We start from the raw sequence: 21,829 nt of genomic DNA, 5'->3' as shown, positions 1-21,829 counted from the left end.
CATTATTCAAATGGCGTCAGCCCAAAGTTGGGAACTTCATTTATATTTATTTTCTTTTGAGAATTAATTTTAGTTTACAAAGCGATGAGTTCTTGGGCTAAAACTCATAAGGCTTCCGAGATGAGATCTTTTTAAAGGATATAAATTATTTGAGGCAGGATATCATGCCATGTGTAGTCGTGTATTCGTGTATTCTTACTTCACAAGATATAAAATACAATCAATATACAATTCATATATATATACTATTATCTGCAAAATGCTATCAAATATCCAATGCGAGTTCAATGCATGAATGAGTAAATACCATGTGCTGGATGGAGTTAGAAGTTCCGCGAACAGTCCTTCTATTTGGAACCCTAACCCTCCTTGGCGGGCTTTGCATTCAAATTGTCTGTGTTAAGATTGGCTGCTTTTGGGTCCGAATGGGAATGGGGATAGTAACGAGTCAGAAAATGAGGACGAGGACGAGGACTCAGTCAACATGCGCTTCCTTCCGGCTGTTTTCCCGCCTGCTTTTTTTTGCTTCCCTCGTGGGCAAACAGAAGGCTCGTGCAAATGCCACGCGATTCGCATAGTTTGGCCAACTATGCCGAGGGTTCGAGGACACCCAGCTATATCGAAGATGTCTGCGCAGCAGTTCTGCGATATCTCATTTTTATAATTAAAACACTTGGGCCCAGGACATGTGCACTGCCCGCGGGTTGACTTCAGCAGCATTCCGTTTGGCATTCCTTGGAAGCGCCCTACCGAGGCCACAGCGCCCTCTCTTTCTGGCCCATCTGCCCGTCTCTTTCGAGGGTGATATTTATCAGCTGGCAGGCGAGTGTGTGGTCCTGCTGGCCCGTATCCTGGCCAACAATCTACGTCCATCTGATTGGGGTGGTTGAACGGAACTGCAAATGTTGCTGAGAAAGGAAAGGAATACATTTAGACTTAGTTCTACTCTTTGAGATAAAGCGCAAGTTTATAGGGAGATATTTTGATATATATTTACTAATTTTAACTTTTAAGTACAGCAATAAAAATATATAGAAAAAATAATATAACAATTTATATAACTATCAATGAGTAAGAAAAAAATATTTCAGAAAAAAGTTTAGTTTTTTGATTGTTAAAAAATGTTAATTAACACTAGATTGTTATTAATATTTGAAATGCAATAATAATGGTCGAATTTTAATTACCCATAGATTGTATTTGATTAATTGACCAACCAGAGTCATAAATTAGACAGTTCATTATTTTTGCATAAATCAATAGTTTGTTTAAAAATTATAATTAAGAAATCATTGCTTTTATCTGCCCTCGTTTCAGGTGAGTTCCGTTCCCAAGTATCTGCAACTAATGATTTGTCAAGCAATTACCAAAAATATATATATTTAAACATATATATATGAAAAACGAATGCAGGCTTAGAAGAAAAAGTTTTTGGCGACCCAACAAAAAACTGCACGTCAGAAAACTTTGCCACCAAAAATGAATTTATGAGCGCAGCTAACGGGTAAGTTTGAGCCGCCTTTGGGCCAACAGTAAAAGCAACTGGGCAGAGGCCAAAAGCCAACGGCAAACTAAGCCAAACCAACTTATTCTTAGGCCAAAGCAAACGTCAGCCGACCGACCGAGTTTATTAATTTAAAAAGGAAATTCTCGTTTAGTCACCTTTTGATTTAAGTTCGTACAATGGCAAAGTGCAGCTGAACCCAAATGGCTTAAAAGAAGAGCTTTTTAGCTTGGTTAGTAGGTTGTCCTGCCTGAAAAGGATGTATGTGTGTGTATGCGTATAACAAAATGGGGAAGTCCTTCATCTAACGGTTGAATTCAACGCCCTTGCTCTTGGTATGAACAGTAGTTCAAGACTTTGGCTAACAATATGTTAAAATAATAAATGCTGCCATTAAATTAATCATTAATGCACTGAATTATCATGAATTCATTTTGTCTAAATACCTGTAAAAATAGTTTGAAAATTAGTAACATCATTTCTAGTATTTATTTGGCTCAAGTATTGCACATTTTTTTTTAAATTTATTTGTGGCACTTAAATGTTATTTTGGCTATCAATGTTTTTAGCTTATTTAAAAACAATTAAGCAAATCTTAGGCCACTGTTGCCCTCTGTTTCCTTCCACTCGGGTGCATATATTTTCCCAAATACACCCAAGCATATATATGTTTGTATATCCCCCATTTGTTGCCCGATTCCCCCGGAAAACCCCCTCGGTTTCGTTGAAATGTTCTCGATTTTGTTGCTGGTGACGATGTCCAGAGAACAGGGAAGTGAAAAACTCTGCCGCAACGTGGAGCCCAGCCAAAGAGTTTTGTTTTGTTTTGATTTGTGTGTTGTGTTGTGTTGAGTTGCTGGTGTTTTGGTTTTGTGTTTTTTCCGTGCAACGAGTTCATTCAAACTCATTCAGTCACTCGTGCCGTTTGCTGGCTGCCACACCAGAGCCATTTAAATATGCAAAAAGTTCGCACTGAATGCAGCAGAAATGAGTCGTCCAACCCCGCAGAGCTCCCCATTTCCTCCACAATCATGCGCAAAATGCGGAGAGCTCTCAGTTTTCACCCCCCAGACGAGGGCGAGGGCGTTGGGTGGAGGCGATGGTAGTTGGGAAAAGTTGTTGCACCCCCGCAGATTGCATGCAAATTGGTTAAAGTGTGAATTTATGTGAGAAATATTGTTTGCTCTTGTTTGGCGCACATTCGCACTAACACTCGAAAGACACGACAAAATGATTTAGCTGCCTATGCAAATTGAAGTCAACTGGCTGACTGACATTTGATTCAAGCAGTTTATTATTTGCGGCCCAGTTGTGCGACGCTTTTCTCCTTTTCAAAAAGTAATTATAATTTTTAAAAATAATTAAAGCCTTTGGCGGTAGTCGTAAATCTCTCACGTTTAATATGCTTTCATATTTATGCGCTTAAAAATTCCGCATCAAATGCACATTCTCCGTCTGTGTGTGCAGTGCCATAAACACTCAATTAACGATTTTTAAAATTAATTTTTCATACATTTCTGCATTCGGCATTCTGCGCTCGGCATTTCCTCATTTTTCCACTGGCTGTTTTTTTCTGGCCACGGCCAAATTAACAGAAAATAAAACGAGAATGGAAATTTTGTGCAGTTCACTTCACGCCGCTCTGCATTTCCCGCTGCCACTGTGCAGAAAATGCGTTTAATTTATGGCCTGGTCCTGGTCCGAGGACTCGAACCTGGAGACTCCTCTCTGCGAAATGCGTGTGTCCGAAAAATTGCCGATCCCCAACTCCGATGCAATCCCGGTCCATGTTTTTTTGCAACTGGCGCCAATGCAAATGCACTGGCTGCACTCAAAAGACGGGGGGATTCTCGGCCAGAGCACTGACCTTTTTTGACATTTCCAGTGAATAAGATAAATTCATTTTCATGGCGAGCAATAGTTTCCCAAACTATTGGGATATATTTCACAAGATACTTTACTATATTGGTTCTCTAATGTAACCCTAAAAGCATTTAATCAAAATACAAAATTGTAAAAAATATATACCCTATATAGTGAGTAAGTCTTAACTACTATTACTTAACTACTGTTTGGTTACCAATAAAATAGTAAGCTGTTCAAAGTAATTTTAGAAGATGTATTGAATTATACCATGCTATGAAATACGCTTAACTTTTAAATATAATTAAATAGAATTTTATTTTTAATGTGCCCATCTATTAACACATATCCTTGAACTGCACAAACTTTTCAACACAGCCACAACAACCAACATAAACTTTACCAAATTCGGTATTTTTCCAGACGACTTTTGGAGGGGAATCCTCCCATGAATTAAAAATGCAACACAAATTGCATTTGGCACCTGGGCAACCCCTTTGTTCGCCCCTCTCCACAAAAAACAAAAGAACGGAAGTGGCAGACGAGTGAGCTAGTGAAAAGTTGTTGATAAACAAAGCTATTCCATGGGTCAAAGTGAAACACAGGAATCGAGGGGTTTGCTTGCCCGCGCAATTGAATTAGTCAGTAGAGCAAAATGCCAAGTACAGTAAGTGCAACAAAACGAGGCACAGTCAGTCCACGGACACGCTACTTCGCATCAAAGACTCCGCTTGCTGCAAGGTGTTGGCGTGTGGCCGAAAAAACAACACAAAATTGCATTTTTAATTAAGTACGGCTCACAGGTGCTAAATAGCCATGTCCCTTTTCTGACATGCAACTAACTTCCAGTCGCAGATTGTTGCTCGAGCATTTATCGAGGTGTTGCAGCCCTTGCATAAAATGGAAATAAACCAAATACGGCTGACTCGGGGGGTTAATGAATCTAATCTGAAAGTTTTCACGTATTTCGATTTTCTAAATAAAAGAAGAACTGCTTGGAGTAGTAATATGTGCTTACTTATTATTTAATTAAAGCAGTACTTTGGTATATATTTGTTTATATTCCAAAAGAGCTGGCTTTGTTTTAAGTTTTACCAACTGGCACGTACAGCACTTTCCACAAAGTGTGCAACACTTTTGCTGTATAGTCTGTCGCATATTCAGCAATTTTCCACTTCACATTGCAGACGTAAATAAAAAGATGCAACGTGTGGGGAAAAATAAATAAAAGCACTGCATTCTCAGAGCCTGGGACTTCCGAATCTCGGCTGCAAGGGGGTATACAAAATAAAGAGTAAACTACGCTGTTTGACCCCCGCTCATCCAACCCCTTTTGGGCCTGAGTGGCTCAGTCACAGGCACAGCCACACTCACATCCACCTCGTCATCCGCAGCCACAGCGTCAACATTTCGAACCCTCCCACAGCAGCTGCTGCTGCAAACACCCACTTGACAGAACCGTAGACCTGGACTTTTTATGGGGGGGTTAAAGTACCTTGTTCAATAAAATTATATATATTACCTATTGTATTTAAATAATTCTTATAAAAGTTACTTTTCATAATATATTGCTAGTTATTAAAGTAGTATAGTATATTTCTCTAAATTTGCATAGCTCAAATCAGCTGGTTGTCAAACTATTAGCCGGTATCCTCTTCTCTTCTACGCCCCTGCCTTTTTTTCGCAAACTTTTTCCTGAAAATGCCACATCTCCACCTCTCGAACTGTGGGCATAATAAATAATTGCAACGGCGGCAAACATTTCGCATTGCACTTTCTGCAACCAAAGCGAAAAAGGCAGCAACAATTGCGCGGGACAGCACCCGCTTCCACTTCCCTGCCACATTTTCGTCTGCCGGGTCCTGCCCACTTTGCCCCCGCATTTCCCACCTCGGCGACCCTCTGCACTTCGCTCTCCGCCCCCACAAATGGCCGCTGGCCAGCGCAACTGTGCAACAGAATGAAGAGATTTTTATCGGCGATTCTCACTGATTTCATGGCAAATAAATCGCTCATTTTCGCTTAATTGGAAAATTATGGCTTTTTGGGCTTATACGGAGCTCTGGTTGGTCAACGGGCGTGGGAGGGGGCAGGGGTAATCGTGGATGGCGAACCGCGTGTGTTTGATTTGCATGCATGTGAGTGGAAATGTTGCATGGTCCGCACATGCTTCAATTGAATGCTGAAAATTATATACTATTGGTGGTCGCGAGAAAATATCTCAAAAATACTGTTCTTCATTGAGCCTAAATTTGTTGATTCATTTTAATGTAATATTGAAAGGCGTTATTTTGTTTTGGCATTCCAAAGCTGTACCCACTATTCATTGAAAACGGAAATGACTTCATTCAAATGCATGATTTGAGTTGTTAATTATTAAAATTTCAAATTAAATATATAATTTTATTGTTTTATTATCCTAGCAAACCTGATTTTCAAAATGTTTAACTACAATATTTCACATTTTCACCCAATTCCATTCAAGTATGGGAAAAGTTCCAATTTAACGCGGTGTCGTCTCAGCGATGATTTATGGGCCGAAAAAAGAAGGGCGCAGGGAAAAAAGCAAAAACACAGCGACCACGCCAACGCCAGCTTGCCTCCGATCCACCCCCTCTCCTGGCACTATACCACCCCCTCCCATTCAGTTCCCCTCGCCGTCCATGGAAACGTAGCACATGTGTCGCTGGCTCGAATTTTCCACCACCGCCATTGTCTGCTCGGTATCGCTTGGGTCGCACTAAGCGACGGCAGCATCAAAATCAGGCGGCGGTATCATGGCCGCCTCCGTTATCGTTATATAACCAACCCCGCAGACGTTTTATACACACACACACACAGGAGCAAGCTGGCAGGAGCAAAAGGAAGAGGCGAATGGCTGCTGCTGATGCTGCTGCATCGCCACATGTTGTCATGCGACGGGCCAAAGGATTTGTCGACCTCTGCGGTCTCAAATTTCAATATCGCCCACGGACACGCACACAACTCCACTTGAGACCCGTTTTGTGGAAAGGATAAGGGAGCGTTGGGTGGGGAAAGGGGCAAGGGATCTTCCGGAGGATAAAACTCGTGGCGGGCAGGCTAAATGATTTCTAAGTGCGGGTTTCGCAAATCATTTGGTTCAGTGGCCTTTGGAAAAATTCAAAACAATAAATACAAATTAATAATAAATAATAATAATACATTAAATAAAAAATTTTTTAAAAATTTCATTTTCTAATTTTTACCATAATTGGTCGCCAGAAAGAATGCAACGATTTGTAGACATCGTAGTCGGATGAATATAGATGTGAGTTCGCTTCTGATGGTTCGGCTAGAGTTTTTTTATATATATTTCCTTATTCTAGAGTAAAACTGCTTTAAAACTGCCGTTACATTTCAGATGATTCATTGCACATACGATTTATTCAATTTAGGCATAATAGAATTTTATGCACTGCGGTAAAATAAGTTAGTTCTGCGTTTAACTCACTCATTTCACCCCCAATTCGCATCGCTAAACAAAGGGATTTAGCTCGCGCCCAAATCGAAGCCGAAATCCCGCCCAGTACTGTCATAATATAATAAAAATGAAGTTAACTTTTAAACAACTTGCACCTCTCAGCCAACGACCGGGATTTCCATGCTCAGATATATATATGTATCCGTGTGAGGGAGAGTCCTTTCTTGGCTTGCTTGTCTGTGTAAAGTCCGCAGTGGTCGAGTGTCTTTGTGAGCGAGTCTGCGTGCATGTGCGACTATGATTAATTACTTTTGCATACATTTACATACAAATTTGTTGCCACATTGTCTGCCTCGGCCATCGCGCTCCCCACCCCTCTTCTGGCCGTTGAGCTACCCTTTTTTCAGCCGGGGTTGGTTCTCGGGGGTTGGGGTGGCTTTCCTGCCCGCGGCAGGGTTAATTTCATATGATATTTTTCATTTTCTGCGCAACGAGAACGGAAGGAAGTTGATTTGACAAAACTTTTTTTCCCCTTTTGGTTGCACTCGTATTTTGCATACTCTGCGCTCTGATTTTATGTGTGTTGAAGCTATTTGAAGATATTTGATTGTTTTTGCTGGTAAATATGAATTTTAAAGCAAAATCTTAAATTTAAGGAGGTTTTAGTGTGAATTATTAAAAGTACTCTTTTAAGGCAATTAGTTAGATATTTTGAATATGTATTTATATTTCAACGAGAAGAATTCAACATTATATACAAATCCTCCTAATATACGATAATAAATCAAAAAAGTTCCCTGTTACACAGCATAAAAAGGGAAATATTTAAAGGGGCGCGACCAGAGGAAACCAACTAATTTCGGTAATTAAAAACTCATATAAAATGGATACCCGAAATCTCCGTCTCCACGCTGCCTTCCAAAATTAACACGATTTTTCCACTTAGCTACCCTCGAAACACACATGCACATACACATACACATATATATCCAAAAGCAGCAGGAGCTAAGCCAAAAAAAAGGGTTCAAAGCCCAAAGGGAGGACGACGCAACGATGACGCCGATGAATCCTGCGGCTTTTTCGACTTCCTTTTGCCAAGGACTGCAATCAGGCTCAGCAGCTGCCTCGCCAGTTAACCTGTCGCCCTGTCCTTTGTCTCCAACCCCCACTCGGCACCCTTTGACTCCCTTTGGCCGTTGTGTTTTATATAATAAATGAGCTAGGTGGGTTAAAGGCGTATTTCTGTCTAGTAAATTAGCAAAATACATGCAGGGACAGAGGCTCACAAACGTGAAAACGTGTTTACTGCTGCGGCTGAAACAATAGAGCAATACAGCTTTAAAATATGTGGAATCTTAAATTAAATTCGCTAAATATGCGCCTAAAAAATATATATCTCAAAGTATTAACCTGACCTGAAAAGTGACTATTCTACTTCAATGAAGCTTTTGAATATAAAGAGAGGTTTTTTAAAATTCTGGCGCTATTATCTTAGCTCGTGCTGTGTGCGTGTGTGACGCCACGCCTCCTTTTTCGGGTTGAAAATTCCCAGAGGAGTGAGGAGACTAATGGGTTGCCGTGTGCTCTGATTGAGTTCGGCACAAATTGCTACTCAACCGAAACCATCAACCGTACGAACATAGCAACCCCCCCACACACATGCATACAGAGGTACACAATCCGCCAATGTGTGTGTATACGTGTGTGTATCTGTGTGCGGTTATCCCCAGTTGTCGCCTTGTTAAGTTTAAATAATGCTTTTTGCCATTTCCTCTATGCCAAGGTCATTCAAAATTCAAACCAAGTTTGCATATTTTCCAGCTTCACCCACACACACCCATTCAGATATACATTCACACACACATACCTAGGCATTTGGGGTCGCCCTTTCGGAATTGAGTTTGAAATATTTCCAACATTGTCTGCAAATTTCTGCCGCATCATAAGTTGAACTTAAATGAACTGGCTTCATTGAGAAGCATTTTCAGCTTGTAGCCGCAACTCCACCTCTCCACCCACACAATCTCAATCACACCTACACCACTGCACCCACACCCACACAGAGAGACACCACACATACAGACAGAGGAACAGTTGTCGCACATGCAATTTATGGCAAATTCCAAGTCTCAATTGGTTCCCCAAATGACTGAGACTGAGAGAAAGAGAACCAGAAAGAGCGGCGAAAAATGTAAATGTATGCAGGGTGCAACCTACAAGTTAAATCTAAATCGAGCAGAGAGAACTTAATAGTGCGGGCGGAAGTTTGAACGAAGAACTTTAAGTACTGATATCAGGAAATTTAGTATGGATTTTGATGTCAAAAATGAACAAGTTATTGCACTTTATACGGGGACAAGCATCGAGACCTTATAGAGTATAATTATAACAATGACATACTAATATATATGCTTATATAATATAGGTATGTTAACTTTCTTTTAAATGGCATTCGAACTTTAAGGAGATCGATTTGGCCAGCTAGAATTGGACTTTCTTCCATTAGCCTTCCCTTTCAACCAGCTCTGTGGCTTTCAATCACTTGGGCAATTAATAAATCAAGATGGCTGACCTGCGATTAAACTAGTTCTACCACATAACGGCACTCTCTAAACTGAGTCACTAACCAGAAAAAAAATACTCCGAAATTGCCGCTTTTGTCTTGTGAATTTAGATTGAATCAGAAAGCGCTGACCATGAAGATGGAGTCATGTAAAGAGTTAATCACTTACCGCTGTCAGGTTGGACGGTCCTCCTGCTCCGCCGACACTTAGTCAATATTTCGCGGGCCGGGCTTTTCATCTGGACCGCTGCGGACTGGGAACTCGGGAAAGATTCGTATCGCCTCGACCGCAATGGACAGGGCAAATTCATGGCGTGGAGCGAACAACACGAATCATAGTCACATCATGCGCGCGCTAGACAGCCAAACAAGATATAGAAACACGAAAAAATATAGGAAAAAATGCCAGATACATCGTACTTGCGGTTCAGGTTCAGGGTCCGCAGGGGGGCTTTATCGTTGGCGCTACGACAACAAAAGGCGACCTTACCGACACATCGTTCATTTTAATTTGCACAATAACTCACAACCAACCAAAGCGCTAACTCGGTCTTTTTTTCGCAAAATGAAAAAATAATTACCCGCTCTGAAGAGGCAAAAAGCGAAAGAAAAAACCCAAAAACCAAAGGTTAATTTAAATTTCAAGTCACACCAGAGACCAGAAGTTGCTGCGGCACTTTGTCCCCCAATCTCCTCTCCGCCATTCCAGATAGTGTCACGAAAATGACTTACAGGTTACTTCAGCTCAGTTCTCCATCTTTCGCCTGAAATTCATCAAAATGCAAATCTCGTTGCCACAAGACCGACAGCAAAAAAAAAATAGGATAAACGCATAGGATTCACTGGCTGTTTTTGTCAAGAAAGTACATATATACATATAGCCAAAAATATATATGTAAGTACGTATGGGATCCGAGGAGTTAGTTCCACTTGCAGAACGAGATAATCTCCCCTCGAGTTGATGATTATTGTTTATTAAGTGTCGGCTCTGTCATGAAATTAAAAGGAACTTCACTTTTTATTGCCGCACGTTTTGGCTTCTCTTGTTATATATGTATATATATTTTTAATTTTCCTTGCCGTCACTGATTCTGAATCTAGTGGCGGTGTGTGGTCTACTTAATATGGATACAAATCATTTACAAGCCTTTTTGTACATCTTTTATATATTTTATTAACCAGAAATCTGTTGTCTTGCATGATGATGGTGGTTAAGTACCATGCTCAAGTTTTTGCTTTGAATTTTTATAGTGCTTCTTTGAATTTTATATATATTATTATTTGATTGCTTAACGCGGTTCGTTTCGGGGAAACATTGACAGTAGCAATAATAAATATGCAGAAAATATATTTATTAGCAATGACGTCTAAAAATTAGGATAGTAGTATTTCAGCAGATTAAAACTCAATTTAAGATTATAATACTTTCCTAATATAAATTCTACACAATCAAGACATTCCCATTATAAAGCCTGGGTCGGGAGATATGGTCAAAGACAGTAGAGGAACGTAGTGAGGAACGCGATTTTCAGGATCCACCGTACGTGGCAAAAATCGCGTGTCCTTAAGTTATCCTTAGAAAACTCAACGAGAGGAAACGTTGCCGTAGCAAATTGCGCCAATAGGTGGCGTTTTAATTTTCCACAGCTTCCACAACTTTCTGTTTTACTTTCACCCATATTATCCTTTAGCCAGGACTAGGTCCCTTACGCATTCCCAATATTATCCTTTAGTCGAGACACCAACCCGTAGTGAATGTCCTTCATCCTGAGCTTTTACCATAGTTCTGCCACCGACCGCAGGTTGGCGCCATAAGTTTTCATCCCGTTATGAAATTTGAAAAGTTTTTATCTGTTTTGACAGCGTATGAAACATTATTATCTCTCTGATTGGCAAACATTGGAACTGTTTTTCTTTGCGTGTAGTCAGTGCAAGCTCAATTCTCCGGAATTTATTTTTAGCTACTAGTGCAAAATTTGGTTTTGGTCACCGGCGACTGCGCATTCAAATGCCGCTCATTAAATGTGTCCGCGTTGTCTGCATAAATCAAACGAACGCACTCCGATTTGGGGATGGGTGGCCCACCCACGATCAGATCCAGCGATCCATCGATCGGCCGATCAATTAATTAAGTATTTCGATCACAAGCGGCGACTTAAGCGGCCAAAAACTATTTTCGCTGTTTAATTTTACGATGCTCTCGGTTCGGGGGAAGGCTTTTTACGGTTTTTTTACGACTCTCGGCCATAAATCGCAGCGAGTGCCGCTGCGGGGGCTAAATGACAAAAATATTTATGGATGTTTTCTGATGTTGGGCGTGAGCTGGTTGTCTGATCTGTCATTCACGTGTCAGTCCGCCGATCCCCCCAGATGCCCCAACCCAGCCTGGGTGGGTTGGCCCTGCTTTGTGTGACTTTCAACAATTACGCAGCGAGCGCAAAATATTTTCGCGATCAAAACAAACGGCGCAAATAGCGCAAATATTATGCATATGAATTTGGGTACAGTTACGCCTAGGTGGTCCTCCACGCCCCTCCAATGCCATAAAATGTTTTCGAATTCCAAGGGCTTATTTGCTTCACCATCGCTTTTTTCGAGAGTGCTACGTGCGGCAGAGCGTGTCCGCAGATATAATTTCAAGCAACTGGCAAAATTCCTTCGAGTCTTGGGTGCGAAATAATTGAGGAGGGAACCCCCCCGAAATTCAGCTGCGATCACTTTCTTCTTCGATGATTATTTTGATTGGAAGGGGAGCAGCAATATCATTGGCACGCTCAAGAGAAATGTGGAAATATAGTGAATATTTCGCCAAAATAATATTATGTTGAAAAAAGGTTTGCTAAAACTTCAAAATTGCATCGCATTTAAAAAGAAATTGGCTAAAAATGTATGCAGATGCAAGAGTTATTAGCATATATTTACTAGACATATTTTTAAATAACTTAAAAATTAAAGAAAAACTCTTACCAAACTGAATAACAAAGTCTAAGCTCTAGTTTTGCCTGAGTCTCGAAACCACATTTCTATCAAAATGCAATGTTTTTATCTAATCTTCGTCATCGATTCCTAAAAACGGAACCCTGGAAGCCAAAGCTCAGGTAATTCTTTTCATACTTCGCGCAATTAACAATACGCGGACTGGAAAGCCAAATCGAAGCTTGCCCATTGTTGGCACCGCAACCTTCTAAACCAGGTGCATACATGTGTCACTCCTTCTGTCGCTTTCATAAAGTCTCCCCAAATAAATATAAAAAGGAAAACACTTCGCACTTTGAGGTCTTTGAGTTTTGTACACACTGATCAAATATGTATTTAAATAATAACAATAAACCATACAATAATAATTAAAACGAAATTAAATAAATCAATATATCGACAAACTAAAATATGGTTTGAACCACATCACAGCCGCAATTCGAAGATGCTCACAATTATTAAGTGAAAAATACCAAATTTCTATTATTTTTAGTTATATCACTTGTTAGGCTATTTTATATGCAAATACACAACATTTGTTCGCAGTGCAATCAACCGCACTGAAATCACATTATTAACGCCTGCAAGGACTGAGCTGCAGTGCACAGTCTGGACCATTCCATTCAATTCACTTACCAAATTGGCAGCAGCCAAGCCAAGAAGTCGGGTGTGAAAATAATCTGTTTAACGAGGGAGTTTTACAAAAGACCCGAAGATGCCACAAAAAGAGGCAGCAGCGGCCACAAAAGAGGCAACAACAAACGAGCAACAATAATGACATTTGGCGCAAATGAATGAGAAGCGGGCTCAAACATCCGTTCCCGCTACCCTTAACCCCCTCACCCAGTCGCTTACCGCAAAAGGATATGACAGCAGCTTCGAAGTCGAGCCTGAACCTGAGCATGGGTGCCAAACTTAAGCTTTAACTGAAACTGAACCTGACAGTCTGCCACTTGGTCTTTGGCTCTTTTGGCCATGGCCAGCTTCCTTGTTTCTCTCGCTACTTGGGCTCTTTGGCTGTTAGTGATCTTTTCGCTGCCGATCGTTCCTTTTTTCCCTGCGTTCTGTATGCGGAGCGACTCGGTGACATTAAAAGGTGGGAAAATGTCAAAAGTTGGCAACGTAAGAATCTTTTGTCTTTTTGTTGCAGCTGATACCCGGAATAATTGCTGTAGGATATAAACTTACAGGGAACTAAAGTATTTATACTTGTTAAGATACACAGTGTGTAAATATGAAACATAAAGATCGAATAAAGTGATAAGCTTTACATTTAACGATTGCCATGCATCATTTTACATTTATAAATTATTAAACTAAGTTGAAGTCTAAACAAAATTATGCGAGTCCTTTGAATATAATATTTCAATAAATTGTTTTTAAGAAATTTACATGAAACTCAAGAAAAATTGGAGTACAAATAAATTTGAGTTAAGATACCAAAATAAATCTATTATTTGGAAGCTAAACGGAGTCCACGAAATTTCTCAGCCACATTTTACATGTGTGCTTCCGCTACCCGCCCACGTGTGGCGCCACTGAGCGGAGGCGATAATTTTGCTGCCAAACAATTTAAGCAACAACTTAAATAGCGTTTCTCTCTCCATTACAGTGCAATTTTGGATTAACCCAGCTGTAAATGGACAACAAAGGTGGATTACCTACATGGATAAGGACAATTTAGCAGCGCATCGCAAAAGGTAGGCCCCAAATTGAATCAATTTCGCTACACAAATGTTTAACCCGCGACACTCGCGGCGCTGGCTATTAATCCTAAGTGCTTCCCGTGATTTTATGCAAATCGAACATATCGCCGGGGAACGCAGGACAGAAGGAGGCCGCGATTCGGTGTACAAATGACAGTTGGCTGTGACACAAAACAGCGACTTAAAGAAGATGTTGAGCGCTCTGCAAGTTGCATGCCAACATCGGCAGCAACGACAATTTCCACTGGACAAAAGACGTTTTCATTTGTTCATTGATAATGCTTTAAGAACTACAGCAGCAACAACAACATGAAAGACCAACAACGACAAAGCGCAGCGAGAAGAAGAGCGAAACATGCGACAAAACAACATAATTTAAATTTTGCGCATGCATCAGGTTTTCTCTCCATCCCGCAATAAAAAAAAAAACGCGCAACATGTTGCCGCAACACGCCAAAAGACTCAGCAACACAGCACCCCTACCCAAACAAAAAAAAAAAAAACATTTTTATTTATTCCTTTTCATGGCTCGTAATCCGGTAGCTGTTGCTTTCCTGTGCCTTTGTTGTTGCTGCCTTCGATTTGCTTTGAATGAAAACGAAATTATCGCATTATTAACTATGAGGCTGGGTGCTGAGCTGGAGGAAAAGCAGTGCTTAGACCTCGCAGACTGGGCCTAACACGATGGTCTAAAAGGAGGCTGGCCCTCCCACCCCCAACTCTCCCTTTGTGGGCCCGCCCGACCGCATACTTAACAATAAAATGAATTGTTAATTCCCTTGCACCCTTGCACTTTCCGCCGATTTTTTCCCATTTCGCTGTTTGGGGGCTTAGTTTCTGGGTGGGGGGAATGCTCTTCTGCCTGCCTTCGCCGATGTAATGCTCAAGTGCCTTTCTTTTATCTGCGCCACAATCGCCAGTTGGCCGAGCTTCTAGATGGGTACGATGGGCGTGGCAGTGGATTGTGCGGCTAGAATTTGCACTTGAATATATGGGAATATCTGTGTGACGTTCAAAAATGATAAGTCGAATAAAAGCAATTAAAAAATTACCATTATTAGAGCTTAACCTTCGTAGGATATTCTTTAGTTAATTGGATATTATATAACGCTTGATTTTAAATGTTAAATTTATTAATTGCTTAAATTGTTGTATCGAACTTATTGATAATTAAACACAAATTCGTTTATAAAATAATCAAATTAATAGCTCGGTTAAACATTTATAGATCATAGCTGAAAACAGAACAGGTAAACAGAATGTTTAATAATTTTACATTTTTTAACTGCATAGTTTGCCATTTAGTCCACTGTTTGGACCAACTTCACTGGCTGGAAGTTCTTTACGCGTGCTTTAAAGCAAAACACCGAACTTGTTCTTATTTTTCGTATGTCCAACGAGCAGAGACCAAAGCAAAACCAAAGAACGAACCGACCGAACAATTGTTTGCGCGCCAATTGTCTCTGTCCCGAGGTCCCACTGTCCCATTCGACTGGGTTTGGGCTTGGGTTTGGATTTGGGTTTGGTCCCACAATGGAACAGACCCCAAGACTTTGGGACCTCGGCAAATGTCTTCTTCCACAGAATTTGAAACGGAAACATCGAACACTTTGTTTTGGTTCTTGTTTCACATTTTACTTGTTTTCCTTGGCAGTCTTTTTTGCTTGCTGATTTTGCCAGTTTACTCTATTTCTTGCTGCCTTTTTGTGAAACTCAGCATTGGCGTTTGTAAGCGCGCGCATGCGTAAGTCTCTCAGGTTGGGTCAGTCACGCAATGGGCCGCGACTCCGGGTTTTGGGATCTGGGATTTGGATTGGGACAGAACTGAACCGAACCGAACGCAGCACGTAACTGCAGCGACTTTAGTCAAAATTAACAAGCCTCAAAACACAATTTCCAGCGCATGCAAATTCGTTGTCAAAATAAAATAAAATAAGACCAGTGAAATCGAAACACAAACTGATAGCACACAGTAAGAAATAAAAGATTTTCAATGAAAATGGTTTAAATGCTGATATTACAAGATGCATGAAAATATAGTGTGATCTTGCTCACAAATTAATATACGATATATTTGGTTGTTAGTGTGAACATGCTGTTGAAATTATTGGCTCCTTATAAGTTGTGCGAATAAAACTGTAAGACGTTATTTAATGAGTATTATCTGCTGAAGTGGTAGTTATATTTTGTAATATTTTGAAAAGTCTTAATCGTACCAAGTAGGAATATTTTATTATATTGTTTTCCGTGCAAAAGGTGGAACTGGTCAAAGGGAGTTTGGAGGGGCAAATCCAGTTAAGCGATAAATGAGTTACTGACGTCCGAGCATGTGCATGTCCAGTATCAGGCTCCATTCGAGGCTCCTTCTTGGCCACTCGAGTGTCTTGCTCCAGGCCAAAAAGCAGGTGCTACATCCACGGAGAAACCTCCGACTCCCTACCCCTTCCCCAGCACCTAACTCCCTCAACCCGCAGATCCCCCCTGCTGCAACATTTCAACAGCCTTCAAAAAGCATTTCCAGACATTCTCATATGCAAATTTATGCACTAAGCGGACCACTTTTTCTAGGGGAGCGGTGAGGGGGATGAGGTGGGCGGCGATGAAGGCGGTGGGGGCGTCACCTCGGGCACACCACGTAGTCGTAGAGGAAGAAGAAGAGGCTGTGGAGCTGGAGAGCAAAAATTGATATATGCCTGGGTTATGGTAAAAATCAACTAATTGATCTGCGGCTAACATGATTTTTATCTTTTGAGAACTTAATTATTTTCTGTTTCTGTTTCGCCAGCCGTGCGAGTTGGGACTTCCAATTTGAAATCGATATGGTTGGTGGCTGGTGCTATATACATATGCACATATAACCGATATCTTAACCAACTGACAGGGGACAGAAACAGCATAAGAAACTGAGATACTGGAGCGGATGCGTAGGAATGCGAAGGTCTTCGTTATTTATCAAGTTAACTTCCAGTAAATCTAAAAAAATCTAAGCTAACAGCTTAACACTTAAACTTCTTAGAATCTATTGATATAGATATGTACATTCGACTTATTTCACCTATTGATATCTATAAATTACAATAGTTAAATCTTAAATCATTAGGGACGGGTATATTAGTCTTTGGAAGAATCTAATTAAAAGTTGGATTTCAGATGTGGTATTTTTCAAATCAAATTATTACAAAAAAATTTAATTAATTTAAATAAAATAAAAATATGGCTTTGCAGCCAATGTTTTCTTGCAGTGTTGCCAATTTAATTCGATTGTTGGCCCCAGCCCGTTACCATTGTTTGGCCAAAAGCGATTGCCTTGAAGGGGGTCAAACGTGAGAATGGGCCAAATAGACGAAAATAACCAAAGCCAAATCTAATTCTTGTCGGTTGCCTTAAATGATCGAAAGTTTTATGTTCCGTGCCACAAATACGGCAACAGAGAATTTATGTTAATATCAAAACACCCGATCAATATGCGAATCAGCCGAAGGCAGTTATCGGTATCGTTCAATTTGGCAATGGAATTAAATTCCGATAAAAAAAAAGGAAAGAAACAGTGAGGCAAAAACACAAAGGCAAGGAAACAAAGTCAAAATTTTAATTTTCGACTCTGACATTTGCTTTCTCTTCACTTACAGTGAGAGCAGCTACATTTTTATTTTTGGCGCCAAACAGCTGCCCTTAAGAGAGAAGCAGGATAATTTAAGAGAGGACTCTCTTAGCGCAGCTGTTGTCAATTCCAGTTTTTCAACACAGGGGTGGGACTTCAGTTCTGCGTTCGCCATTTGGCATCCGCCACTCGAATTCTTCACTTTGAGCTCCGCACCGCAATGGTTGAAATCGAGGATGTTTGGAAATTGCCGTCGGCAAATCATGGCCGACTCATCATCTTTCTATTGTTGTATTTGTGGTGTGCTTGTGTGCCTCTGTGCAAGTGTGATTGTGTGTGTGCCTCCCTTTTTGGGTATTTTTTGCAAATTGATTCGCGCGGCCATTACCCATTTTTTTTTTGGAATATCAATTAAATGTCTATTTCAGATTTCAAACTCATCAATTTCATAATTTGTTTTCCGCTTCGAAATCAGCTTGGATTTTACATTCTAATTCATATCATTTTCTGTTGCTCTAATACAAATACTAATATTAAACTTACCGACGGCAAAACAGAAAAAAGAATTTGTAAAAGCGAGTTTCTGAGTTTATTTCATGACCAAAGTTCCTTGTATTGATTAATTTTATAAATTGCATACGACCTTTATGATTTTAAAGAATGATAATGTTTCATAATAACTTCGCTTAATCCTTGCGTTCTGTTCATACGTATATTGTATATAAAAGTTTATTTTCTAAATTTCTTATTACTATTTAATTTAAACTAATAAATAAATATATTTTTATAGGCGTTAAAAGGAAATAACTCTATATTAACAGTATTGCTTAAAGCTACAAAAGTCAAAAAATTAATTAGTGTGGAGTAAATGTTAACTGTATTGTTGTACCTCCGTAATATATTTATGGAAATAAAGACTAAAAAGAAATTATTTATTTGCTTTCAAATTAATCAACTTGAAATTGCGTTTTTTTTTATGGAAAACTTTGCTTTTTTATTCGATTTTACATATAATATAAAACGATATTTGGCCATGCGTATTACCTCAACAAGTGCAGTATTTATGGCTATTTAAATGCTTTCCCATGGCGCACATTAATTTTTCGATTGGCATTCATTAAGCAGCCTTTCATTTGGCTTTCAATCGATTCTCACATCAATTTAATGCACAGCTATTCCCCCAATTCCCCAATATTCTTCTTGCGCGTCTTAAATTCAACTTTGGTTGGCTTTGGTTTACATAGCTCTCTTCTCGGTTCTTTTTTTTTTTTTTTTTTTGATGGAATTGGCACTTAAGTTACTCAAGTGGAAAAAAGTTTTTGTTTTTCGTTTACTCGATATAACTATAGAAAAAATAAAGGAAGGCCAAGACCAAAAACAACACACACAGATGGGGAAATTCCCTCGAACTGTCTCTTTCTTGGCGCTCTCTCCGTCTCTTTCTACGGTCTGTCAGCTGGATTTCTTCATGGGGGTTATGTATACAAATACACACATATGTATATACTCCCTGGGACTATTTTTGCCTGCAAAACTTTTGCCGTCCCTTGTTCAGTTTTTTTTTTATATGTATTTTCGCTTGCTTCTTAGTTGTATATCCAATTCAATTGAAGGCTGACAGCGGCAAAAATTTTCATTATGAAATTGGATCGTTGTCAATTTGGCTGGAAAAAAAAAAGTGGAAAAGTGGTTGCCACCCCTTGGCTTACAAGTAGAGAAAAACCGAAGGCCTCGGGTTATTATGGTTATTACTTGCTAGCCCGGAAATTTGCCGCGCGGATAGTTAGCACCTGTTAGGCCTACAACTTTTTTATGGCCGTGTTCCCTGCCTTTCTTCTGCACTTTTTCATTACCTGTTTATCGCTGCATCTTTACAAATCGCTGTTCACCTTGAAGACGGTTCGAAAGCAAAGTGAAAATGCTGCAGTGAAAAAGAGCGGATAAATAGCGAAATTCCACTGTGCAGCGCCTCCTTCCTCGCAACCAGTGTTCATAAATTAGAGTTGGCCCCCTCTTCTCATTTGTATGCTTTTGTGGGGCTTTCGGGGGATTTCCAGAGGTCTTCAGTTAGCCAGTGATGTGATAATTGCGGCTTGGCTCAGCTTGGCTTACTTTGTTCGCCATTTAATTGTTAGTAATTTGTGCTTTCGCGTTCGCCGCCTGCCACCCCCCGCTTTCCACTTAGTTTTCCCTTTTCGTTTGCCAGTCATTTATTCATTTATGCAAGCCGCGCTTTTTTCTCGTTGGGTTTTCTCTGGCGAAATTGCTCAACAAATTCTTGCTGGCACGAATTGCTGGCTACGGATGCCCTTTAATCCATTGTTATTACTGCTGCCGAGCTACTTCTCCGTGGGTTGGGGCTCTTCTATCCTTCGCTGGGTGGCAATCGCAATGAATGTTGTTATTTTGGCTTCACTTGCACCTTTACGCTTCGTAGTTTGTGTCTAAGCTTTGACGTGCACTTCCTTTTCATGTTAACAGAAGCGTGACAAGCTGAAAGAGAAGTGTATCATAAGTGCGAGGGGGAGTTCAAGCAGGAATTTAACAAAATTTGGAAAAAATGGCAGAAAGTTGAGAGAATCGAGCTTAAATAAACAACAAGTCAACGCAAAACATAATGCAGCAATTATATTTTAATTGTATAGAAGTATAAATATTGGACATTCATATAATTCAAATTAAATACAAAAGTTCGAAAATTAAGTTATCGAAAGTTATCGAACATGTTCTTAAATGATCAGGATATTGAAAGATAGAATATCTGAGCATCCACTGTACTCCAGACCAGAGCCGCCTTCCTCGGTGCGAAATTCCCCATGTCGCTGGTTCCAAGAATAAAAAGGCTTAACCCCAAAAAAAAAAATAAAAAGCAGTCGAAGGAACTGAACAAAAATTGTTACCAAGAACATTTAAAGAACCTCGGAGACCGCAAAAGAAGAACTTTGACATTTTCCTTTTTGTGATCAACGTCTGCGTTCTCTTTCACTCATCCCTAGTAAGCCGCCCCCTCTGGCAGCCCCCGCGCCCCTCCGCCCCTGTCATTGTGTTGAACGTTTTCATGTTTTTGAGCGCAAAAACTTTGTGGGATTATTTTTGTGCGACTTTTCGGGCATGTGAAGTTGACTTTTTGACTCTTTCGGTAGAATAACACGGACTTTTGTTTCATCTCCGCTTCTACGTTTTCTTCACCACTTTTATTCGTGTGTGCCTGCGACTTTATTCATAGTTTTGTGGAGCTTTTGGGCTGTCACCTTTTATTTTTCCTTTTTTTTTTTTGGCCTGGCTTTTGCATGTGTCACAAGCAATGTGAAGCTGCGACTGCGGAAATAGAAAATTGTTTTCTCGGCGGGTAACAAGTTTGACCTTCACACTCAGATGAGATGCCACGCCCACTATTAGGGCAAGACTTGAGTCACATATGTATGAATGTATGCCCCTCCCTACGTCGTATTTGTTTCTTGACGATACCACATAAATCAAAGTCGCAAAACTACAGAAACAGAAAAAGTGTCAGGCTCTTGCAAATTACTTGGAAGTTGACATCGCATCGCCGATGCCCCAAAATAATTTTTTTTTTCCAGCACATGAGAATACCCACTAGCTCATTTTCCATCTCACTCGTTCGCTACGCGGTCTCGCTCGCACGAAGCAGAGCGGCTTAGCAAAGTGAAGCAACATGTGTGGGCGTCTTTCAGTGGCGGAAAAATGAGAGATGCGTGTACAGTGGGCACTCGCTGCGACACATTTTATAGGGGATCTTGAAAACTGCAGATGCAAAGACAACATAAAAGCAAAAATTTGTAATGTATTGCTTTTATTTCTATAGCTCCTTAATGGATAATCGATTTATAAATATTATCTGTATACGATGTCCAAGAATTGGCATACTCTGCTTCTCCCACTCGCACTTTATAAATATAAATGGTACTATCGCATTTGAAGCCAGCAAAGTTTTTAAAATAATAATGCCAAAAAAAGAGCCCCAAACTTTCGTATTAATATCGAAGGCAGCAATCCAAACGCTCAGCAGCCGGAAAATTACGCTAATCAGTCGCTCCACTGGCGATTAGCTAATACAAAACGAGAGCCAACAATAAATAAATAAATCAAATTCACAACGAACAATAGCAGGAGTAAGAATACGAGGGGGGGGGGGAGTAACAGAGAAGAAGGC

The 21,829-nt window shown here is 40.2% G+C and overlaps 2 protein-coding genes across 5 annotated transcripts in view; one reads left to right on the top strand and one right to left on the bottom strand.

Moving 5' to 3' along the window:
- Positions 1–21,829, top strand: part of LOC6614172 (homeotic protein antennapedia) — a 102,051-nt gene that overhangs the window by 14,487 nt on the left and 65,735 nt on the right. For all 4 annotated transcript variants that reach the window (XM_032721237.1, XM_032721239.1, XM_032721240.1 and 1 more), the window contains exon 2: positions 13,961–14,048. The gene's annotated coding sequence lies outside the window, so the exon portion shown is untranslated. The remainder of the gene's footprint in view (positions 1–13,960; positions 14,049–21,829) is intronic.
- Positions 285–9,675, bottom strand: LOC116801467. Its single transcript, XM_032721241.1, has 2 exons — positions 9,542–9,675; positions 285–908 (listed from the first exon to the last, which is right to left on the bottom strand). Exons 1-2 carry the CDS (start codon positions 9,609–9,611, stop codon positions 400–402), a joined length of 579 nt encoding a protein of 192 aa, XP_032577132.1. The 5' UTR covers positions 9,612–9,675; the 3' UTR covers positions 285–399.

Source organism: Drosophila sechellia, chromosome 3R (assembly GCF_004382195.2).
Source record: "Drosophila sechellia strain sech25 chromosome 3R, ASM438219v1, whole genome shotgun sequence".
Lineage (NCBI taxonomy): Eukaryota > Metazoa > Arthropoda > Insecta > Diptera > Drosophilidae > Drosophila > Drosophila sechellia.
This window is presented reverse-complemented; position numbering and strand designations above follow the sequence as displayed.